The 23,505-nt window shown below is 40.0% G+C and overlaps 1 protein-coding gene across 1 annotated transcript in view; it reads left to right on the plus strand.

Moving 5' to 3' along the window:
• Window positions 1–311: 311 nt before the first annotated feature.
• ATXN10 (ataxin 10) overlaps window positions 312–23,505 on the plus strand; it is a 100,522-nt gene continuing 77,328 nt past the window's right edge. The window contains exons 1-3 of the mRNA XM_054836522.1: window positions 312–653; window positions 6,351–6,542; window positions 8,830–8,912. Of these exons, the coding sequence (XP_054692497.1) occupies window positions 526–653; window positions 6,351–6,542; window positions 8,830–8,912 (403 nt within the window). The 5' untranslated portion in view covers window positions 312–525. The remainder of the gene's footprint in view (window positions 654–6,350; window positions 6,543–8,829; window positions 8,913–23,505) is intronic.

The following is a 23,505-nucleotide window of genomic DNA, read 5'->3' on the forward strand; positions in this document are numbered from 1 at the left end:
AAGGTCTTGCAGAGTGTTTGGCCACTATTAGTCTTCTTATCCGTGGGAAGCCTGATTATTTTCCCCAATTTATATGTATTAACTTTTCATATGTATGTTTAGAACATAGTGAAATATTTATTCGGACCATTTAGAGGCAGGTATCTCCAAAAGCAGACGGGATGAGGGGAAGGACCACATCTGTGGTGCGCAGCACTCCCTGAGGAGAGCCGAGGGGCAGCCCCGAAGGCCGCTGTGGGCCCACAGAGGGCGAAATTGAAAGCTGTGCCCACGGTTAGTTTCTCACGGCGGGGAAAGCAAGGATTTACGCCCCGCGGCCCCACGCGGGTCGGGACGCGACGCGACGCCGAACACCCGCCCGCACCCCCCGAGGCGACGCGGCCATTTTACCGCCGGGCCCCGAGCCGGCCCTGCGGAGCGCTGCACTGTGCCGCGCCGCGCCGCGCGCACCGCCCGTTCGCCGGGGCCGGGCCGCCGCCATTTCCGCGCGACGGGGGGCGGAGCTGGGCCGCGCCGGGGCAGGCCATGGCGGGAGCTGCGGGAGCGCTGCCCGCTGCGGCGGCGCGGCTAGGGCACGCCGTGGCGGCCGCGTCGGAGACCCGGCTGGAGAGCGTGCGAGCGCTGGCGAGCTTGTTCCGGGAGGCGCAGCCCAGGTAACGGGGAGGAGGGGCCGCCCGCGGCCACGTGGGCCGGGGGAGGGAGCTCTGGCGGCGGGAAGTGGCGGGGCCGACGGGCCTGGGTGGTCCTTGTGTCGGCGTGCCCGCTCGGGTACCGCCAGGCAGAGTTCGCCTCTGCTGTTAGCGCAGTCCTGCCTCTCGGGGTGTAGGCTGCGAGCCGGGGGCGCCGCAGTGAAAGGGGCCCGCAGTGCCCACAGAGGGGCGACCGGGTGCCTTCGGTCCCTGCTGTGAGGTCTCTGCCCGCCCCCCGGGGGCTGTTCATGTGGGAACTCGGGGGTCACCTGTCCCTTCTCCCCTCCTTTCCCTTGGGGTCCCATGAGGAGCTGGCAGTTTGCTTGCATCTTTGCGGCAGTGGCAGGCCCAGGGCAGGGAGGAAGGCTTTGTGTCTCCCAGTTGCAGGTGACAACAGCTGCCGTTCTAGGCAGGCGTGCTCAGGGTGGGTTGTGGGCGCTGTGGGGCAAAAAGCTGTTGGGAGCCTTGCAGGGCGGCCACAAATGGGTAAGATGTGCCTGTGTCAGGCCGTGCTGGGTGACAGTCTCATGCCTGCGTGAGGGCAGGGCCTTGGGACGAGGGTGGTGGTTGATGTAGGCCTTGGTGGTTGAGGGCACGGACTCTGCAGTGGGGTGGGCTGCTGTGGCTTAGGTAGGAGGCAAGGTTGGGTGCCCTTTAGTAGCTTTAAGAAAGGGTGAGAAAGTATGGGGTTACTCGACAAAACAAGGGGTTAGTATGGAGCGTTGCTGTTCCTGTAACACCGGGGGGACCTCTGCAATACTGTACAACGCTCTTGGCTTTGGCAGAGCTTGGGCATGCAGAGGTTCAGCTGTGTGACTGGGCTTACAGTGAGGGTTTCTGTTCTTCCTGGAAGGTGGGAGGCAGCATCGGTTGGTGTGAAGCTGATCCTAACAGTAGCTGTTGAAGACACATAAGAAAGAAGAAATCAAACTTCTTAGCATAGCATGAAATGGTAGTGGTGGTGGTTTGTTTGTTTGTTTTTTTATTTTAATTCTCAATACTGTTTTTGTTAATTAAATGCACATTTAAAAGTCAGGGGTGGGGGAAGATGTACTTACAAATATTTTCTTATGATCTTTGTGTGTACAGGAGACCTTCTGGTGTTCAACTCAATTTCTCTAGGAAAAGAGAAGGACCTGTGCAGATTTTGTGTTTATACGCTGATGCTTTCTCTGCCTGTTTCTTGCCTTCCTCCCTGAAATCTCTGCCACTGTGTTTGACAGAGGAGTAGATATTCCCCAAGACTGCCAAGTTTTGTGGGTGCAAGTGGGCTGGAAGATAGACACTATAATTGCCCCTCCAGAAAGACAAGGCTGTAGTGTTAGCTTACATCCTATAGGATGTGACAGAATGAGAGCAAATTTGGCAATAAATTCGGCAGCTGTGGAAAATACTGTTGTTGGTGCTGTTGAACCAGAATACACAACCCAATGGTTGTTTGGTATTTGAAGTTGTGATATTCAGTGGCAATTCTTTTGTTATTACGTGATTGTTCAGTGCTTGTGGAAACAAAATAATTAAAAAATGTGGGTTCTAGTGGTCTGTAATTCAGAAGCAAATAAGGTGAAGAAAATAATTCTGCAACTATGAGACCGTGGTGTGGAATTTGGGAGACTTGAATACAGCTATGCACTTTACTCAAGATTTCCAGTGCTTTTGAGCGGATGACCTGATTTCTTTATGCTTCCATTACGACTCTGTAAAAGGAAGAAAATGGCTTTATTTTACTTCCAGGAAAATTGTGAAGATAAATACCATGCAGGCTTTTTAGGCACTCTGTTTACAGGAGTGGAATTGTGTAAGTACCTAAAACAGAGTAGAAATACAGAATTGCAAACTTGTGGATGTTCACATAATTCCTGATGAATTTTATGATTTTTGGAGCCTTGGTCTTTTGAACAGGGTTGCATTAATGGTTTTGACTCTGTGTTCACTAGGATGTTATCTTGTACAGTTTCTGGTTTTAGAAATCAAGCACTTGGATCTTACAAGGAATGACAGTAATCTTCCTTTTGGCATGGATACATGAATTCTGACTCTTTGTTTTGACTTAACAAGAAATTGTGCATGTCCTCCTTGTCTGAGAGCTGAGTTGCTGTACCCTTTCTTTCTACTTCCTTTTGTATTCCTGCAGAATACTTGCTGCTGAAATCAAGGACAGGTGGCAGTAGCAAATTGTGAAGGTCCTGTCTGAGGCAACCAAACATAGGAAACAGAAGTTTGCAGAATATCCACAGAGTGGGTCTGAATGAATGCTGAGGCCTGTTTACAATAGAATGTTACTTAACAGGCTCTCTGTTAGTTTTATAGATTGGTATTTAAAGATTAGGGAAAAGGTTATGGAAGGAAAATATTTTCCTTTTTCAAAATACATTTTTAAATAGTTGTAGCTGCTGTTTTTATCTGTATGTGAATCTTTGTTATACCGCTTATTAAGATAATAATTAAGATTATTTTTTAAAAAATGGTGGTAACCATTGCTGTGGAACAGTTACCTGAAATCTCTCCTGACTGATTTCTTAGTGTTAGCTAAACACTTCCTACCCTCCTCACTAATTTGAGAATTTCAATTTTTATGCAGAAGGATGTTTTTATTAAAATTCCTTTGTAGTACACAGTCAAATTGCAATGATGTATAAATGCTTAAGTACAAGAGTCACATTTAAATTTTCTCTGAATAGAATCTTGCTTTACCAAACAGCCTTTAAGTCATTCCTTGTTCATTTGGAATAACTTTTGCTTGTTCACTTGGAGTTTTCTGTTGTAGGAAGAGAGATGATTTCTGCCCGGAAAGATCTGGCTTGAGCACATTTGTTTTCTTTCATAGTATGTAACAGAGATAGGGAGTTCTGTCTTTCCTCACTGATATGTAAAAATCCACATCTGCTTCCACATTCCCAGTGAGGACAGGCACTTCCTTGTGTACCTCATGCTTGCTCTGTTAGGACAGGCAAGAGCTTTGTCTTCGTATTTTACTGGATATGTCTGTACTCTTAGGTTTTTGTTTGGTGTTTTTTTTTTTTTACTTTCAATCTAATATTAAGAAAAAAAATAATGTTGCAACGGCGCAGTATGCTTGTGATCCAGTATCTGGCTAAAACTTATGTTCTGCTGCATAATTCTGTAATGAGAGTAGAAACTTTCCAGGATAAGGGTAATTGTAAGGTGTCCTTTTACTGGTATATTCACAAGAACACACGCAAAAGTACTCGCAGCTTTTTTCATTTCTGTTTTACCAATTTCAAATAATTGAATGTTACACAGTAGTACATGTCTTGCACTGACCATGATTTCTGTATTTTGAAGTTGGGTCAGGAAATGACCAATTTCATGTCGTAATCCAACACATGGCATAGGCAAATAATAAAGGAAACTGCAGTTGGACTGAGAGTTTTCCTATTTTAGAATAATTTCAGTGTTTAAAAACTCAGCTGACTAACAGCTAATGGTTCTGTATGGCATATTCACTCAATGGGGAAAACATGGCTTTTGTGTCTTTGGGATGGGGCCTGGCTGAGTGCTCCTTTACCAGACCGTAGCTCTTCTGGTGTTTAGAAAAAATTTGTGTCTGGATGCATTTACCATGTGTACTGTGCTCCGTCAGCCACTGAATCTTCTTTTGGCATGCGTACCTGTCATGAAGCAGCAGGAGCTGCACCACTTCTTATAAGTCAGAGATGTTCATGGGACTTGAACGTTTTCTTGTGTCTTAAAACCAAATCCCAAACCTTCTGTCTGATTATATAAACTCCACTGTTTTCTTTATGACTGAGGGTCAGCTCTGCTTTTGGTCTTTGCTGTGCTGCTTTGGTATTTTCCCCGTAGTATTACACCACTGTAAAATGTAGCTTCCCCCCAATAATTGTCATTGATGCTGGGGTGTGTTTTTTAATGTAGATGGAGACTGTGTATGTGTGTTGCTCAACTGTGAGATTGTAGAATAAAATATATATTTCCTGGAGATCTGAAATCTAATGTTGTAATAATTTAATGATTTGTGTACATTGTTGTATTTCTTACAGTACAAGTGCTCTTCCTTCCTTATAAATCCACTCCACGCCCTAAAAGACCTTAATATTGGATGCGCTGTACTGTCATTAAGATGCAGACAAACACGAAAGTGTCACTATTGGAGCAACAAAAGTGATGAGAGGCTTAAAAACATGTGCTGTGAGTAAAGGCTGAGACAATCATTTTTGTTTAGGAAAGAGAACATGGCGGGAGCAGAGGTGGGAAATACGATGGTCTGCAGACATGTCTAAAGGTGTTACAGATGGGATGCCTTGATGTGGCACGCAGGGACATGGGTTAGTGGTGGACTTGGCAGTGTTAGGTTAACGGTTAAACTTGATAATCTTAAGGGTCTTTTCTGACCTAAGTGATTCTATGATTTTATGATCTGGTTTATGGACATGTGGTTGCTTATGATAAAGAGTAGGTAGAATTTCTAATCATGCAAGTATTTAGACATCTGAGCAAGCAGCAGAACACAGGTAATACCGTCTCATCCACTAGTGTTTGATCAAGAAATTTTAAAATTTTCCTTTAGAAAGAGTTTTCTGTGTGAACTTATTTTGTTCAATGTTACTTTACATTTCATCTTGCTTTCTTCTGTTCATAGCTTTGGAGGTGTGTTTCAACCTTATGTCTGAGATACTCAAGCATCAAACAGAAAAGCTAGTACACAACAAGTCTGTTTAAGGTTCAAGGAAGCTGCGTCTGGATTTCCCTTTTTTTGACACTGGTCAGAAGTATTGGATGAGCACATTTACTGAGCTTTCCTGTAGCAATGCCATAGATACTCTTTGGTGTGGCTTCTTTTTACCAGCATGTAGTATCAAAACTGAGTTAGCAGTATTTGTAATATGTCTCATCTCCTTTCTGAACATAAAATCAGGGGAGAGGGTATGCAAATATCTGTAGTTTGGAAACATTGTATGTATCTGTGTGACAGATCATCTGCAGGTGTGCACGTCTGTTCTGGGAAGTTTGGTGAAGCTATGTGGTGCAGCAGCATCAGCTCTCTCATAGATTCATATAGTATCTGTCTTATGTGCTTATGGTTTTGTAGTGTTGTTTTCCTAGGTCTTGGTGCTCTAAGATGTGGCATGGTATTTTTTTTGTTTGGGTAGTTTTCTGCTGAAGTAGACAGAGTTGACTTTCACCCTTGGCTTTGATGCTAGGGCAGCCACGGGCGTTCTTTGTGACTCTTTCTCCCTCTGGTGAAATTTGTGGCAGGCTAATTTATAATGGAACTTCTGATATGTTCTTCTTCTGAAACATTAGTGCTAGACATGTAAACTGCGTTCATTAATTAAATCAATTCCTGATTCTTAAAACAACATGCAGTCATGTATAATCATGCCAGCTATATGCATTAGGGAGACTTTGTTCATTTTTTTATTCCAAAGAGCTGTTGGAAAGCTGTAGGAATGCTAAGGCAACACAACTCCCTCACAGCTCCTTTTCTGAAAAGGCTGGTGGGACAATTGTGTGCGTGTATTTTGCTCTTTCTACATGCAAGACCTTGTATACTAAGGATAGTTACAGATAGATGCAGAAGCAACTTCGGGTTTACAATAAGAAGCGTAACTGTCATAATATGATACTTTTTGATAGTGGCACTTTTTTTTTTGTTCACTACAAATTTATTTATTTCAGAGAAATGGCAGAAGAAAGTGTATTTCGGAATCTCCTGGAAATCCTGATGAGCGCCTCAAGTGAAATTGAGCAGGCCTGCAAGGGTTCCTGTGAATTCGTAGATCTAGACACCTGCCTGCTGCTCACAGCAGAGTGTTTCAGATGTCTGAGGAATGCCTGTGTTGAGTGTGCCAAGAATCAACATGTCATGAGGTATAGTTATGATCCATTTTAACCCATACAAAAATATAACCTTCTGATGTTTGTGTGGTTTTTATATAGAGTTTCTTATTTTACACTGCTGTGTTAGTTGATTTATTAACTGATATTTCCTGCTTGCAATCCCTTGAAATGAAGTATGCAAGGAACAAAAATAGCTGACCTATTTGTAGGTTAGAGTTTGGGGCACAAACAAAGTGTTTGTGTCCTTAGTGCGAGTTGATTATGCAAATGATATAAGCCCTTTGGAAGTCTGACTGTCGAACTGTCCTTTTTTTTTCTCATTTGTTTAAATTTTTGGATAACATGATGAATAAGTAAATAGTCTTAATTATCAGTTACAGGATTAGTATGGTTTTTTTGGGTACATTTAGGTCTGTCTGGCACTCATGGCGAAGTATAGCATGTAGAATTGTGCATATCAACCCTAATACGTATATAGGTAATCTGATGGATAATAAGAAGTCATCTGGTTCCTCAAAGTTATTTAGCCTTTTTTTTTTTTTTTTTTTTTTGCCTGTGTCTGTTGCAACATTGAGGGGATACTTGGGATATGGCCAGCTGTAGTTACTGAAAACCTGGTAGTCTACCTTCTGGGTTTTTTTTAAAAAAAAAAAAAACAACAAACAACCAGAAAACAACAAGTAACATCCCCTTCCCCCAAGAACCCAAAACCAACCAACAAAAAAAGCTCCAAAAACTTGTTACAAGTTTGTTAGGTCATGAAGAAGTGTTATGGAGAACAATCTTAAAATTTGGTTTCTTGGGACTTGTCAAATTTATTGAACTAAGTATAATTTTGACATGGGACAAAGTTGCAACTTCTGTGCTGGGGCAGAATTTTCTTAATGCCACAAAAGTTGCAGGAATTTTCATAGAAGGCATTAGTTTTAGAATAAGGTAAGTCTAAGTCAGGCTCTTACCTTTTTTTCATAGCAGTGATCATGTTGTGGGTCAAGGAACTGATCTGACAGAAAATTTACGTGTACGTTTAGCCAGACTGGGTTCATTATTGTAACTTATTGCAGCTCTGTTGTTAGTCATGTTAACAAAACAGGGGGAACAGAATTATGTGGCTGGGAGTTGGTAGGATTGACCTTTTCAGTAGCATGACAAATACAACCTAGTTATGGATATCTGAATTCCATTAGAAACAAAAACTAAATTTAACTTTCTAATGGAATTCAGATATCCAGCTGGCTTCTGAACAAAAATGTGTTGTACCTGTGCTGCATACTTGCCCTCACTAGGCAATTAGCATAGCCTTGGTCATTTAGGAAGCTGGATGCTAATAATGTACTTTCCTTTAGATTCAGGAAGGAGAAGGCCAGTGTGGATAGAAAGTGCTGACTGTGTTTCCAACAGTGAAGGATTCAGCGAGTCACTCACGGATACTTTGTAGTAGCATAATAATTTATACTCCTTTTAATACCATGCTGGGTGCGCATCCTGGTGCGTATGTTGTCTACCTCCAGGATTGCTGATCTTTAGCTGTAGACTTATTTTGGTGTTTTTCATTCCAAATGGCTTCATTTCACTGGTTTATCTTCACTATCACCATGTTTTTCCATGTCTGGAAGTGTTTAAGGCCAGGTTGGATGGAGCTTTCAGCTACCTGGTCTAGTGGAGGGTGTCCCTGCCTATCGCAGGAGAGCTGGACTAGATGATCTTCAAAGGTCCCTTCCAACCAAAACCATTCTGAGATTCTACCTGTGATTCCTTCTCACTGGAGTAAGGACGAACAATTACTTGAGCTTCCCTGCTTCCCTCTGAAAGTTTTGTACGTTTCCCTTTGAACTGGCCCTGTTGTTTATTTGATGGCTGTCACTAATCACTTTGTTAGTACTTAAAATCCTCAAAATTTATTACTGAGTAATTTAAAGTTTATTACTAAGTAGCATACATTGACACTTTCTCTGAACACTTGAACTTGAAACAAAGCAAATACAAATAAAGCTGTTTAAGTTGCAGGAATAACCTGCTAATTTTTAACATCTGATTTAGAAGAATACCAAAGAGAGAGGAAAGGGTACTTAGCTCTGAAGGTACTGTGTCCAGAATTGTTATATGTGCAGGCTGATTCAGTAAACCCATTACTTTTGCTTCTGATGGTAGTAGTGTGGCTATTGATAGTCAGGCACAGTTACATACGATAAACTGCCTTTTATTTCAGAGTTTCTGAAGATGTTAAAGACTTGCTGTTAACTTCAGTGAAAAACCTTTTCCCCTTATTTGAGTGTATTTCAAGTGATTTTTTTTTTCTCCCCCAATTTAATAATAGGAACTTGGGTCTCATCTCTACGTCTGTCCATTTGATCAAATTGCTTCATGGAATACAAATCAAAGAAGAATTGTTATTGACTGGTAAGGCTGTGGATTTTGTTAAATACATATCCTGGGCTCTATATATATATATAATTTTTTTTTTTTACATGGGAAGTCTTGTGGTGGTATGATGTCACCTTACTGATGCATTTTTTTCATAAATAAGCTTAATGGTTTTTTTTCTTGAATTTCTTGAATTGCAGTTAAGAATTGGGGGGCCTTCTCTTATGCTGCTTGGAAAAAAACCTTGGCCCCAAGTCTAGTCCAATTGTATTTTCCCCTCAACTGTTCCCTGTAGATTGTTAAAGGAAAGATATATGGAAACTTCTTTAAAATTAACCAGGATGTTTGAATTGCAAAAAGTAAAAGTTCCTGTAATACCTCCATTCAAAATATGTTCTGCTGTTTTACTGTCTTTTTATTTTATCTGCGAATGTAGTGAAATGAAGAAATCCTCCTTTTTTATTTTGATGACACTTGAAATAATTTATCCAATTCCAGGAAACAAATTTTGGCTGTGACATTTTTAAAATTATTTTTTAATTTTCATTTCTGTACTGTGGTTGCTGACCAGTCAGGGTAATATCTGCCAAGAACTAAATACTGATTTGAGTAGTGTTCATGTTTCCTTAATGGATGTGATTTTTCTTTTCATGCAGTGAAGAGAAAATCTGAATGTAGGATCCTTCCTCTTTAATGGCAGTTATTGCTACCTATTTCTATCAAACTCATTTCACTGTATATTAAGGCATTTTCAGTAATTCTCTTCACAATCTGCATTTCCCTATGTGTGCATATGGAGCTTTATACAGGGTATTGGACCCCAGTCTTTACTGTCTGTGGTTGCAGAGAGTAGGGAGCATTCGGTTTCTCTTGCTACTTTTATTTCTTTTCACTCCTTTTACTTAAATGAGGTTTTTACTGGGTTCCTATTGCTGCTTTTCTGTCATTTTGTGAAAGCAAGTGAAACTACTGTGATGCAGTAACTTACCCTCAAACGCCTTTATGAAGCTGGGAAAGAGCAGTGAAGTTCAGGATACTGTTTTTCCTTTTGCTGCTATATTTGGCTCAAAATGAAGCCTTCAAGGCATGTGACGGTATTATGCTTAATCCATGTTCACTCCTTCACCCGTTGCTGGAATCCTTCCTCCAGGGAAGCATCAGTGACGGTAAGCACAGCCCTTCAGTGTGGGAGGACCAGAACTAAACACTGTGGGTGGCAAGAAGAGGGCTTTGCTCAGTGATCATCAAGAGGAGGAACTGATAGCACACAGGAGTGACTCTCAAGCCATGTCACAGGGTCAGAGAGGGAGGACTGGGAAGACGCACAGAGGGCAAGAATGTCGTGCCCCACAGTTGTGAACCCCTTCATAGACCAGTAAGAGAAAAGGAAAAGTGATGGAAACAAACATGCTGGTTTTGTCCAGCCTGACATTGTCCCTGCTAGGGTCCTTGACAGCAGTAAGCCTGAAAGGCTGTCCTGGGGAAGTGGACTTCTCACCTTCAGCTTATTCAAAGCATCAGGAATTGTGGTGTAAGAATACTACCTTGCAGTGGTTCCTCCCAGCACCTGCAGGGGAGTGAGCAGGATGTACCCCTTGTTGGTTACATGCATGGGCTGAGGTTTCCCCTTCAGTCCTGTGACTGCTGACCCCTCCTTGATGGGTATCCTGTGCATGTGTGCTGCTGTGCTGCTGCTGCGATCTGAAGAAGCAGCAGTGAATGTTACTCAGCAAAAAAGAGTGGAGGGGGTGGAACCCAGTAATTTGATTAACTGCTTCAGCCTCCTTTTCCTAGCCAGAGGATGTTGTAAAATCTCATTTTGTCACCATTGAAAATTAAAGGGGGTATTGACCAGAAAGTTTCTAACAATATTTCAGTAAAAAGTGTTTTGTGACTATTACTCTACATAGCCATTCAACAAATGAGTTTGAGTTACTACTAAAATTTGATACATTGACCCAGGATAGATGCTTCATTTGATACTGTATGTAGTATTGATCTCATTGGGAAACAACTGTGATGAGCATGGCTTATGTATTCCATAGACAACCAAGTGTTGCTAATTCCTTGCCGAGTGATCTGATAAGCTTTGTTCTAAGTGAAAATTAAGCTAGTGCCTGGAGCACCAGCTCCTTCTACAGGGTATACCTCAGAAGTTAACAGTTACATTCAACTGTGCATTATTAGTCATACTTTCAAAAGCGAGGCAAATTGCTAAATTGGACTGGGATAGCACCTTTGAAACAAAAGGAACCCGTGAAATTGGTAAATGTTACTATGTTTATTAACTATATTTCTACTTTGATTCTCCTCCTCATATTTCATATAGGAAACTGGGTCACAGGGCTAGAGTAGCATGTGTATTTTGTTCTAGCAGATAATCAGGTGTTAAGTGGAATATTTCAAGTTGTTCGTTTGGATGTGTGTCCCATTTCCTCGTTTAAATGGCTTCTTGGATTTGATGATCCCTCTTGGTGCCTATTTATATCCTTAAGGTATTTTAAATACCTTCATGTTGCTTCCATAGCAACAAAATGCAAGGATAAAAAGGTGATGCTGTATCACAGAGGAAGCAACACTAAATGATATTTCAGTTTGTGTCCCTGTGAAAAATTCCCAAAGCAAATAATTGTAGGCTAAATAAATTTGAAGTTCCAACATTATTCTACTTACGAAGAAAAGAGACTGAAAATTCTTTATGCAGACTGAAAAATTATTATAACCTGATCTGTGGTATGTTTTCATTCTTGTCCATTGGTAACTGTTAAGACTGGTTTCTGAGTGGTTTGGAAATTTTTGTAGGAAAGTTTTTAGCGTAGTGCAATTTGTAATGGATAAAACCAGAAATGAAATAAAGTATATATTCTCTGGCCACTACTGTGACCAGTGTGGTAGTTTTAAGGGAGGGGACGAACTGCCTGTTCTAGCAACATATGTTAAAAGCACTAAAGAAGGAGGTGCTGTACAAAGTGCTGTGATTAAAAACTGTTGCTATGATTCATTCAATTAAATCCAGACTCCTTTGCATCTTCTCTAGGAGAAATACTTTTTTTAACAGTTTATCTTAGGCTCAAGTGTTATATAGATGGCTCCTCGCTTCAGTGTATTTACTGAAACAACTCTACTGCAAGTTTTCAGCAAACCTCCTTTTTTTTTAATGCTATAAAAAGTTAGATAAAATCCTGTATGCTTGTGATGTACTTGTCCCAGCCAGCTGTGGAAAAAGCTGTTGTCTTGAGTACATGATATGCCACTAAGGCAACGGTCCAGAAAAATTTGAAGGTGAGTTAGTACGCCTGTCCCAGAATAGCTCTTTAAGGCTTCAGATAGGTTTAAAAATAACTAGTTAATTCATACACATGGCACATAAAGATTGTCCAACCCCACCTGCAAGCCAGCCATTCCTGTAATAATATTCTCCTTTCTTTTTAATACATATATAAAAGAATATTTTTAGGCCATTCCTGTGTGGTGCTGCTACAGATAGCTGTTTGTCCCCACTCTTCCTCTCCTACTTCCCAAGTTAGTTTTAGTTGTATTCCATGGCCTAGTTTCTCTTCTCATATTTGCTTATGATACATAGTAGTAATTTGTCTTGAGTGATTCATATTTTCTAGTACTTAGAGAAGGGAACCTACTCTAAGGAGTTGCACAGTGAAAGCCAACAGCTAGGTGAGCACAGGGGGTTGATGGATGATGATGCTAAACAAGTGTTTAACAATTTGTAGCCACCCTTCTGGGCAGCATCAAGACTGATTTGTGTCAGGTAAGTCACACAGACTTGTAAATATACTCTGTTTTCTTATTACTATAGCAGCCCTCCCTCCTCCTGTCTGCAAGAGATACAACTTCCCAGTCAAGCAGAGAAAAATTCAAGTGCCACACTTCTTGAATAGTATATGAAAACCGGACTTTACCTCAGCATTCTTAAAACTATGCATACTGAAAGTCTAGGAAGTGGGTGATTGCCTAAGGCGGTACTTCACCTCTTAGATTTCATAGCTTGGATATTCCTGGTGGGAAGACAAACCAGATTACAAATGCTACCCCCCTCTCCCCAGCTCAGAATCAATTTGAATTCGGATTCAAGAAGATGCAGGAACTGTACTTGCTTATGCAGAAATGCTGCATGAAAGAAGGTCCGTTACATTTCTTTAACTGATTTGAGACCACAGTCTTCCAACAAATAGCTAATAAGACAGTTAAATTTTTACATGGAGTCTCAAGAAAATTTAAGTCTCTGCAGAATATAGATCTAATGGAATTTTTGTAGTGCCCTCTCCACATCCCTTTTGTTTTACTTATTTTTTAATTTTTTTTAAAAAAAGCCTCATCATAGCAAGCTTTTTTTTTTCCCCCCTGCTGTAGGTACAAAGACCAAGAACGCTTACCAGTGGAGCAGGCTGATGAAGCTGCCAGATGAACTTTAAGTGAACTTAAAGCAGACCTAGATCTCTTAAGAGCTAAGAAGTAGTTCAGTATGTTAGGGATTGCAGCAGACATAGGAAATATCCTTGTCAGAAGCCCAAGTAGAAAATCTCCTTCACTTCATAGCATGTGTCTTGGTTTGGTTGTAGGGTTGTTTTTTATGATTTTTTTTTCCCCTTTTTCCTATGGCAGATCTTAAGCTTTCCAGCAGAATCTAGCAGACCTTTGGGAAGGTACGTTGAGGTTTGTCAAGATGATGGATCTTTAGATTCCAGAGTGTGAGATCTGGATTTAGGATTCATCTCTGAAATGTGGAATAAAACAGATAGCTTTGTTTCTCCTTACGAAATTGCACTGAGGGCCTGTTTTGAAGCAAGCTTATGTTCAATAGGCTGTGTCCCATTTGATCCTTTCATTGATTCCCACCCCCACCCCATCCTGGACAGAAGGAGCTTTAATCTTTTTGTTTGTAAATAGATCTTCTCAAACCTTTCACCGCTTCAAAATACTGCCGATGCTGAAGAATGTGCTTTGAATTCCAACATAATTGCTTAAAAAGTATTTATCTGCCAAAATACTTTTCTCTCCTCTAGGATGAAAAGGCATTGAATGCCTGATAGCTGCCCTGTGTGGGACAATTTGTTGTGCAAGTTCTCTGAATGAGCTGATTGTACTCTCTGAGCAGAACCGAGTGCAACTGCACCTTACCGGCTGCGGAGCAATACTGCGCTGTTTGTGTCTGCCTGAAAGAAACGCTCTGAGCATCACACCAGCACTCCTCAGTTCCAGGCTGCTGGAACTGTCAAGCTAGCTTTAAACCAAGTAGCACGGGTATCATTATTACGCTGTGCTGATGCCATGCCTCTTAAGTTTTTAGGGGTTTTAACCGACCAGGGTAAGCTGCATAAACATGCATTAATGGGAGAATATTAACAGCATATGTTAATGCCACGGGTACTCCTGGAGATCTCAGTCAAGATCAGGATCCAGATGCACTAGCTGTTGTATGAAGGTTTAGGTTGTTCGCAGCTCTTGATGTTATGAAGTCCGGAAACATCAGGTAAATTATAGTGGATGATAAGCTTGAATCCTTAAACAGGAATTTGACTTTGCTTCCAATTTTCTAAAAAGTGTTCAGGTGTAGTTAAACTGCCACAGATACTGTATTCAGAACAGAACTTAAAACATTCCTTTAAAAGCAGTGATAAAAGATGACTCTATGTAGATTTTTTTAATGCTGTGCTTATTATAGTAATGAGCATTTTCTGGTAGGATGTTCAGCAATATGAATATCATATGTCTAACACCTGTTCTCACCCCCTTTCTTGAGGGAGGATGTGTGGGAAAATATGCAATATCTTGTCTTAAACATTTTTAAAATACTCCAAATGCCATGTACTTACGAGGGAGCTATAAAGAAAGGTTTCTTGCTTTGCAGAGAAAGCCTGTGATGGTGTTCAGGTAAAGACAACCACAATGAATCTGAAACTTCTTCAGTGCTTTTCCTTTTTTTTTTTTTTTTTTCTTTTTTTTTTTTTTTCCCTCTGCCTGCCAGCAGCATTAATAATAACTTGGGTTCAGCTTCAGTCAGTGTTCGTTAAGTACTTAAACTGATTTGGACCTGATCAGTTATCATGTGTATTTTCTTTTAGTTAATGAAAAAAAAAATTGCTTTTGAACCATTACTGCATTACGGGTTGCTCGTAGTCTAGGAAGAAAGTGCGTTAGAAAGTACTTGTTGATCTGCCGGTGCAGAAGGGAAGTACTCTGCAGAAGAAATGGCAATAAGTAACTTTGGAGTTCAGAACTCTGTAAAAATAAAAACAACATTGCTCCTTCATAGAGATTAAAACCAAAAAGGCGTAAGGATGTGTGTGCTTCAAAAATAAAAGGTAAAGAACCTATAGGCTATATATAGCTTCCAGAGATACTATTTCTTGCAAAAGCCATATGGGATGGAAGCATTTCAGCTTTGATGATAAATAACAAGACAAAAGCTTTCTCTTGAGGTCTGCAGGAGGAGAACATCACACAATTGAGCAAAGGATACTTGATTTCTTTGTAAACTCTTGAAGGTGAAGGCATGCTGTGTTAAAAAGGCACTGAATCAAGCTGTAGGAGTTCATGAAATACTAGAAAATCATACTGACATTTTGTTATGAGAGATCCCTGAAAATAAATAAGGGATATCAGAAATTCCCAGGAGCTGCACTGGGTAGCTTATCCCTTCTAAAAAGTTGTTAATTCAAAGTCATTTTCAAGGGTTTGCAGAAATGGAGATGTTTAATCAAATGGTTTTGGATCTCAGTAAACCAGGGAGCTTGAGTTATGTTTGCAAAAGTATTCCTGAAAACAAAAATGAATGAATACCAGTTAAGTGATTAAAGTGATTTCTACTTCCTCAAGAGAGGCTAGGAGAAATAAACCTTTTGGTTCTATCCTCAACTCAGTGAAATGAAACAGAAGTTGTTTCTTTGCTCTGACCTGTTCCTAGATCTGCACTCAACTATTTGCAAACTGGAATTGCACTGGAAAACTGAGACTGGAGAATTTTGAGGGCCTGGAAAAGCAGAGGAAGGTGACATTCTCAAACGTGCCAAAGAACACTACATTGATTTTCCTTTATTCTTTTTTTTAAATGGGCAACAATGTGTCCTTAACCATTTCTTGATTCTTGTAAATATTTATTTGTTTTCTTCCCCTAGAAAGCAATGGCAACAGCAGCATTGTTACTTTTGGTCCCATAAAAAAGATTATATCTTGGCAATAGGAAAAGGAGCTAGAAGTAAACACTCTGACCTTTTCAGAATACACCTGAGTGGTCCCTTTGCAGAGCCAGTTAGCTTGAAAATCAGGGCATTTGGGGCTTATGTACTGGCATAGGAGTCTAATTATCTCTGGCCTATTTTTGATACTTTCTTTTTTTCCTGTACATTATCATTTCAAATGACTGGTCATTCAGCAATGTATTTTAAATTAACAGGAAAGAGAAACAGAGTTGTCAACTATGGAACCTAAATATTCTTTAAGGAATGCCAGTATTGACCAAGGGAGTCTCTTATCCTTGTGCTTCTCTCATTTCCTGATCAGTGTCTTTCAAGTTTCTGTTTTATTCTAAAACATTTGCATTCTGCTTTCACTGCTTTCTGTAGTTCTTTAATCGTGTTGTACTGAATTACTGCTTGTGTTTTATATATGAAAACAAATATTTTAAAATATGCCTGGAAGGTGGGATGGAACAGTAAATTGCTATGACAGACATCATAGCAGAGCAAATATCCAGAGCTCACCCAATGCATTTGGGAAACCATTGCTAAGTTTTATTGCCTGTAAACAGAGGTTTCTTTTTACTGTCTGAACAACAAGTGTCTCCACACAGGTTTGGTTATATGGATTTGATTGTAATGTGACTACAATTGAAGAAGACGTAACTTTTAAATTGTATCCTGGAGACTCTCAAACACAATGGCTACTAAATTTAAACCAACAGGACTGAGGAAGGAAAGCTAATCCTTTCTTCTTCCCACATCAGTGCCCTCTATATTTATCTCTGGAGGAGGAGGCAAACTGTTTTGTTGGAGGTTTATTTTGTTTTATTTTTTTGTTGTTGCTTTGTTTTTAGGGTTTTTTTTGTGAGCAAATACAGTAAATTATTACGCTGCAGATTTGTTATGTGAGTTGTGTTACATGTTGATTTAAGTGGAATGAGAGAGTAAGCGGTTAGAAAGCTTGAACCGTTTTACTTGTCATACAGAGTCAAAACATCATGAACAGTTAATAGGTGACATTTGTCAGTGTAAATTCATATTCATATTAGCTTTTCTTTCAAGGGAGAGGAAGTGGGAGAGAACGGTTCCTGAATGGACCCACAGTCCGTGGGGGTTAGTTCCCAAAAAGCAGCATGAAAGGAGCATGCCTCAGTTGCTTGGAAGAAGAGAATTTAAAAATCTGCACTTTCATTTATTTTTGTATTTGGGGTTTCCTTTTGCTTACTGCTAGCACAATTAAACTACTTATGTTTTACAGCTTAAATAAACCAGATGCTAATTTAAACAAATTTTTTTTAGCCATATAAATAAGGAACAGTCCTGATCTTAAGAGTTGCCAGTTTCCATGTGTGATCATTGCTTTGTCTGTCTAGGCTTTTAGGATTGGGGAATGGTGCCAGTACTTTGCTGCCACTATTAAAGTAAAAACTATAATTACATTGTCAAAATAATATTTATAGTATTTTCGGGGAATAATTGTGGGAGTGTGACGAATATATTATGCTCATCAAACTTTTATGTAAACATAAGCATGAGTTTTTTATTTGACTTATTGGTGTTGTTTTTGGCCTTTGTGTTTTTCCAATCTGTAAAAATAATATTGGGATTTTCATGGTCTTCGTAGCATTTGCAGAGTGTATGCCCTAACAATCAGTTGATACACTATCTGGTAGAAGGAAACTGCTATTTGCACTTGTATTGGGATTTTGGTTTCATGTTTCCATAGCTTAAGAAAATCCAGTGTTTTTTTTGAGTTTTGCTATCCCTTAATTATTATAGCTCAGAGCATTTTACTGCTTTGCCAAACAGGAAAGTTTTAAGTAATTGGTTTGTTCTCTTGGTACCATTTGGGGTTGTTCAGGTTTTTTTGGTTCCTTTTTGTTTAGCTCATTATTTATATTTTTATTTTATTATTCTTCTTAATCGAAAGCGACTCTGAGCATCTCCCAGAAACGTCTGTGCTACAAAGCAAGTATGAGGTTTTCTAATAACAGACAGTTGCCCCTTTGCTAGTTAATGGTGCGGGCAGGACTTAGACGTTCTTGCTGCTGGGCAATCGTACGTTACCAGATGTAAAAATACTCTAGGCCTGCCCTATACTGCAATTTTAACTTTATAACTACTCTGTCTGTGCTGTGTTTTGGTGAATATTGACACAGGTTTTTAATGAACTGTCTTCAGAACATCTACAGCAAGGATTACAGCCGTGCAAGCTCAACCCTTCCTAAGCATGTCAACCTGATGCCACCTTCTGTGGGTGAGAAGGTTCTCTTGGTCCTCATAGTTTGGTCCAAAATCCATTAAAGGCTGTGAAAAGACTGATTTGGGTGGGCTTTGGTGCAGGTCGTTGTTCCAGGTCTTTGTTCTTCGGCTTTTTTTCAGAAAATGCAAAATAGGGAGCCAACTTTTACACCTCTTTCAGCTGTCCGCAGAAGGAAAAGAGCCAAACCTGGACTAAGACGATGAATTGTCCTGAGTTAGCAAACACTGAATTCTCTTTAGCTCTTGTGCGTGTAAGAGTGGTTAACTCTTGCTCTGTGCACTGAGAGTCCCACATTTTGAATCCTGTGCAGTGTGTGCAGGCACAACTAACTGTGCCCTGCATGGTTAGTATCATAAAGTGTATTTATGTGCTACAGCAATAATTGTCATTTTGAGTAAATGCCAGTGTTACTATTGTTTTCAGCCTGACACATCTGTGTTCATGCACATGGCTTGGCTGTGACTTCTGGTATTAATATGGAAACTTTACACATGCCTTAATTTCTTTTTCTCGTTTTAATAACATCTGGAGTGGAGTGAGGTTTGAGGAGAGCAAGTTCAGATCCATTGAAGAAGGGATCAGCTTTAGGAACAGGGACACTATTTAAATGCAACATTTTCTTATCTTAATGGAGGGGGGGGGAAGAGGAGGGAGCAGGGCTTCCAATAGGGCTTGAATCATCATTACTAGACCCTTGATACCACAGACAACTGTAGTAGTTGTAGGATCTTGTGTCCGAGTATAGTAAGCTCCAGCTTGCTGTGTTTATCCCTTCTTAGTCCTGTGGAAGACCCCTCTCATTTTAAAACCTTTTCCTAACTCTGGTCTAAATGTCCTACTGAGTTTGAATCTGGTTGTTCCTGACAGTGGGATTTTTCCTCCTTGGACTTCATTCTGTACTTGAGTCCTGTTGCTTCTGCAGTGACTGACTGATTTAAGCTGTGCTGAGCTGAATTACTTTATTTACCATGGACTGTGAGTATAAAAGTGTATTATTGCAGCGGCTTGTTGAGGTACAATTTGAACTACAGACCAGATCCTGCCTAAGGAGGTTCACCTATCGGATACCGATGACATGGATGGCATTGGAAGCAGACTTTGAAATAGTGACAAAAAAGCTGGTGCTTTCCAACAGTTTGGTGTCTGTTGCATTGATGATCAAAACTGTCCTTTCCATGGTACTCATAGCAAAAAAATTTTGATTGCTGTACTGGGAGACAGAGGCGATGACTGTCTCAGAGTCAATGTAAATCGTTTTGCTCTTTTTAGGAGAGAGACTAACCTGAGCTAATATCCTTTAAGTTACAACACTTAGTAGACTGACAGTGGACTGCCTTGTAGGTTTCCCTTTTCTCATTGCTGATACTGCTTTTAGGCAGTGTGTATAGCTGTCTTGTTTTTTTTCTTGCTCCTGCAATTTGGAGGCTTTCTAGTAACAGCCTGCCAAGATGTTGCTGATTTATGACACATGCATAGTGGTTTTATAATGTGGACTGATACCCACTTGGAGCACAAAGGAAATGGGAGTTTGCTGATGTCTATTTAATTAGAATGGTTTCTGGTTACTTTGGTTGAGGCTTGAAATGAACAGTAATGCCTATATTTCTGTGGACCTTTAAATACAGTGTTCTGTAAGCTCTTTCCTTCCTTCCTTCCTTGTTCTTTACTGTACCCTGCCCTACCAGCAAATAATGTCAACAAGATTCGTAATGAGGCAGGTTTCTAATCTACATAAATATATGTGAATCAAAACTTGCAGAAATACCTGTAGATTTAAGATGGTCACCATTGGTTGACTGTAAAGGTGGTGGTGGTGGGAAATTACTGTTCTATTATGGATGGAAAATTTCTTCCTTGCATTTTGGTGGAAAGGCTGTGGTGTTTTTGCTTTGCTCTGACATTGTGTGCTGAATCGGCAGCTGCACAGGGCAGCTCTGATGTGAGCAGGGCTATCGTATTTTTGATCATCTTACCTTGCAACAGCTGCTCGGTGGCTCTTTCTAGCTTCCCTCTACATCAAAGGCAGGAAGAGGAACCAGTCTTTATCTCGTAATGTGCTAGGCTTTGGCCAGAAAAGGGCATCAATGGGGTTTGCCAATTATATACTGACCCTAACAGATCCTGTGGTTATTGGCAATGATGGACATAGTGCAGGTCACATGCTTCTTCCCTGTCTTATGGCTGTGATGGAGGAGAAGAGATAAAGGATACATTTATTGTAAAGATTACATTATGTTCTTACAGGATATGATCAGATCCAGGTTGGTTTTGTTTTTCCCAGCAGGGACATCAGGATCATAAGGTCAAGGTGGGAAGAATGGGGCAAACAAACCTTTTAATGCAGAGATCTTCCTAAAGACAGAGCATCCTAATGTAGGGAGAAGAAGCTTAACTGTTTTCATATGTACTGAGAGGAAATGCCCCTCCCATAGAGGCCTGAGAGCGCTATAGTTCTTCATCCAGGGAAAACGAAGATGGAAGTGGGCTGGAAAGGATCCAGGCAAAGAGAGCAATGTGAGGCATCTGCTTGTCTTTGGGTAAACTGTTGCCTGTTTGGATAAAAATCCAGGTAGATATAATTACGTAGAAGTTCACCATGGCATTCTCTCAGCCTTTTGGTTATCGTTGCCATGGCTCAGCTTCCGGACTCTCCAGTTACATGAGCATTGTTCTGGTGGAAAAGCAGGGGGCTGTCTGTAACTGTGGCTTTCCTGACACAAGCTACAAGAATTTTGTTTTTGTTTTTTCTTTTCTTTCTCCATTCTGCAGCATCCTTTCTTGCTAGCAGCTTTGGGCTTGAAGAGAAATGCCTTGTGCCTGTTCTTCACTTTTCAGTGAGAATTAGGGAATGTTGCCAGTGTAGAAAGGAAAAATTACAAGATTTGTACCAGGAGACATCAAGTTGTTTCCCTTTCTTCCATCCTGTGGGCATACATCACATGTGATACGGAATGGACCGTAACAAGGCAATGAGAAGAGGCAAGCTGCCTTCATAGGTATAAAAAAAGTAAATAAAAATAAATGGCAATACCCAAAAATGTGGATGCTAAAACTGTTGCTGTATATTAATGTGGGTATGCAAGTAAAAACACTAAATGTAAGTTTACTTGTTGATCTCTGTCTATTGCAAAAGGACCACGATCCATTTATTAGCTAGATACAGAATATAAATGGTCCAAGGGGGGAAAAAAGTCTAATACTCTTTCCACAGACTTACAGAAAAAGATCATTTAGCTTTTCTAGGGAAAATATAAGCACTTCAGTGGAAATTTTGGGTTAAATGAAACAACATCCACAGTATGCCATCAAAAATAATTGGAGAAATTTGCTCATAATCTTGGTTAGTGTTTTACATGTTAATCTTTTTTTTCCCCAGACCTGTACAAGGTATCATGTAGTAGTGTGTCATATGGTTAGATACCGCGAATAACACACAGTGGGTGGCCAGTCCTTTTTGTTATTTTTCTTGGTTTCCTGGCATGGTTTAAGTCCAGGTTGAGACTCCCCAGTACTTCAAACTTGCTGATTTTGCTAGAGCAGGGTCTTTAAAGAGACATTGTCTGTTGGATTTAGGCTCAACTTTTAGGTTAATTCAAGAAAAAGATTTTTACATCCTAACGCATGCAGGAAGCTTATAAATGCAGTTCCCAAGTCTGCAAGCACTTACACGTTTTTTACTTCACATAGGAGAGTAATCTCAGGCATGTGTTTTTGCTACTTGTGGGGATAGAACAGGAGTCCCATTTATTATGCCTTTAGATTTTAATAGATAGTTTATTAGTCATGAACACACTTATGATGTTTATTTTCTAAAAATAAAATGATGCAATTAAAATACCGGAAGATAGAGAACAGTCCTGTTAACTGTGTTTAATTGCTAATGCTATATGAATTGGTATCAGTATGAAACTGACCACATGTCAGGCTGTCATACTGACTATTTCCTAGTAAATGCAGAATTTATTTTTTTTACTGTACCATTATGAGATCGTGTTAGAACTTAATTTGCATCAGAGGATAATTTGATGAGTGGTCTGATGGTTTCTTCCAGCTCCCTTCTAATTCATGGGTAACTCCAAACTTTTAATAGTTTTTGGGGGATTTTTCTTGTCTTTGAGTCAAATTCTCCTTTTTAGTAAGAACGAAGTGTTGATATTTTGCCTAGACATTTATCTTCCAAGAACAGAATGGTTGTCCAGTCACTGTACGTAATGTTCTGTTAATATTAGAGTTGGCATTTCTGAAGGGAAAGAAAAAAAATTAAGAGTGTTACTTTCTTTTGGAGATGGAGGAGATGAGGAGTGGGAACAGAAACTTATTAAACACAACATTCTTGGTATTCCACAGATGGTAAAATGGGTTCCTAGTCTGCACTGCAGCAAGTGCAGTATGATCAAGGTGGAAATATAATCGGTAGCTAGACGTTCATTTTATTTACAGAAATAAAATACTAAGCACTATTTTAATAACTTTAAATGACAGAACCCATATATGTATTGTACATTCAATTTGAGTAGTCTAGACAGACTGTTTTCCAAGGAAAATACGTTTTCATCAGTATTTGTGGTATGATTCATGGTGGTGAAGAGGCAAATAACTCTTTTTATGACTGGAAGTTGCTTTAACTTGCAGCCACAAGGAAACAAGTCAATGACCGGATGATAGTGGTGGAAACTAACGTTTTATAGTAATAAAGGCCTACACCTTATGCTGAGTTGAAGGTTTTATTTTTCCAGGGATGGCAATATATCACAAAATATTCTGCCATTGTTTATAAACAACCAAAGGTGGTCTGTGTAGTGGCTCACAGTCCACAGTTTAGATTTGCAAAGCTCACAGGCAACTTAAAAGGTGTACAGGCTGTCAGGAGGCTGTGATTTGGTCTAAGTAGTTGTAAACCTTTGTACATGCCCCCAGTACAGAGGGGCCACACCAGCTATATCCTTCGTGCATGGTTAATGGTTAGCAAAGCATTAAAGACAGATAAGCAAGCTTGCTAGTCTTATGTTTGCAAAAGTGATGTTGTACAACTTTGTACATGCTTTGATTGGATTTATTTTACATGTCTGTGTAACTCCAGTAAAGGCAGAGGATTGTACTTATAACTATCTCTGTGCTGTCTGCCCCCCCCCAAAAATAATGGAAATATCTTCTTATGACTATTGTAAGT

This window comes from Grus americana, chromosome 1, assembly GCF_028858705.1.
Source record: "Grus americana isolate bGruAme1 chromosome 1, bGruAme1.mat, whole genome shotgun sequence".
NCBI lineage: Eukaryota > Metazoa > Chordata > Aves > Gruiformes > Gruidae > Grus > Grus americana.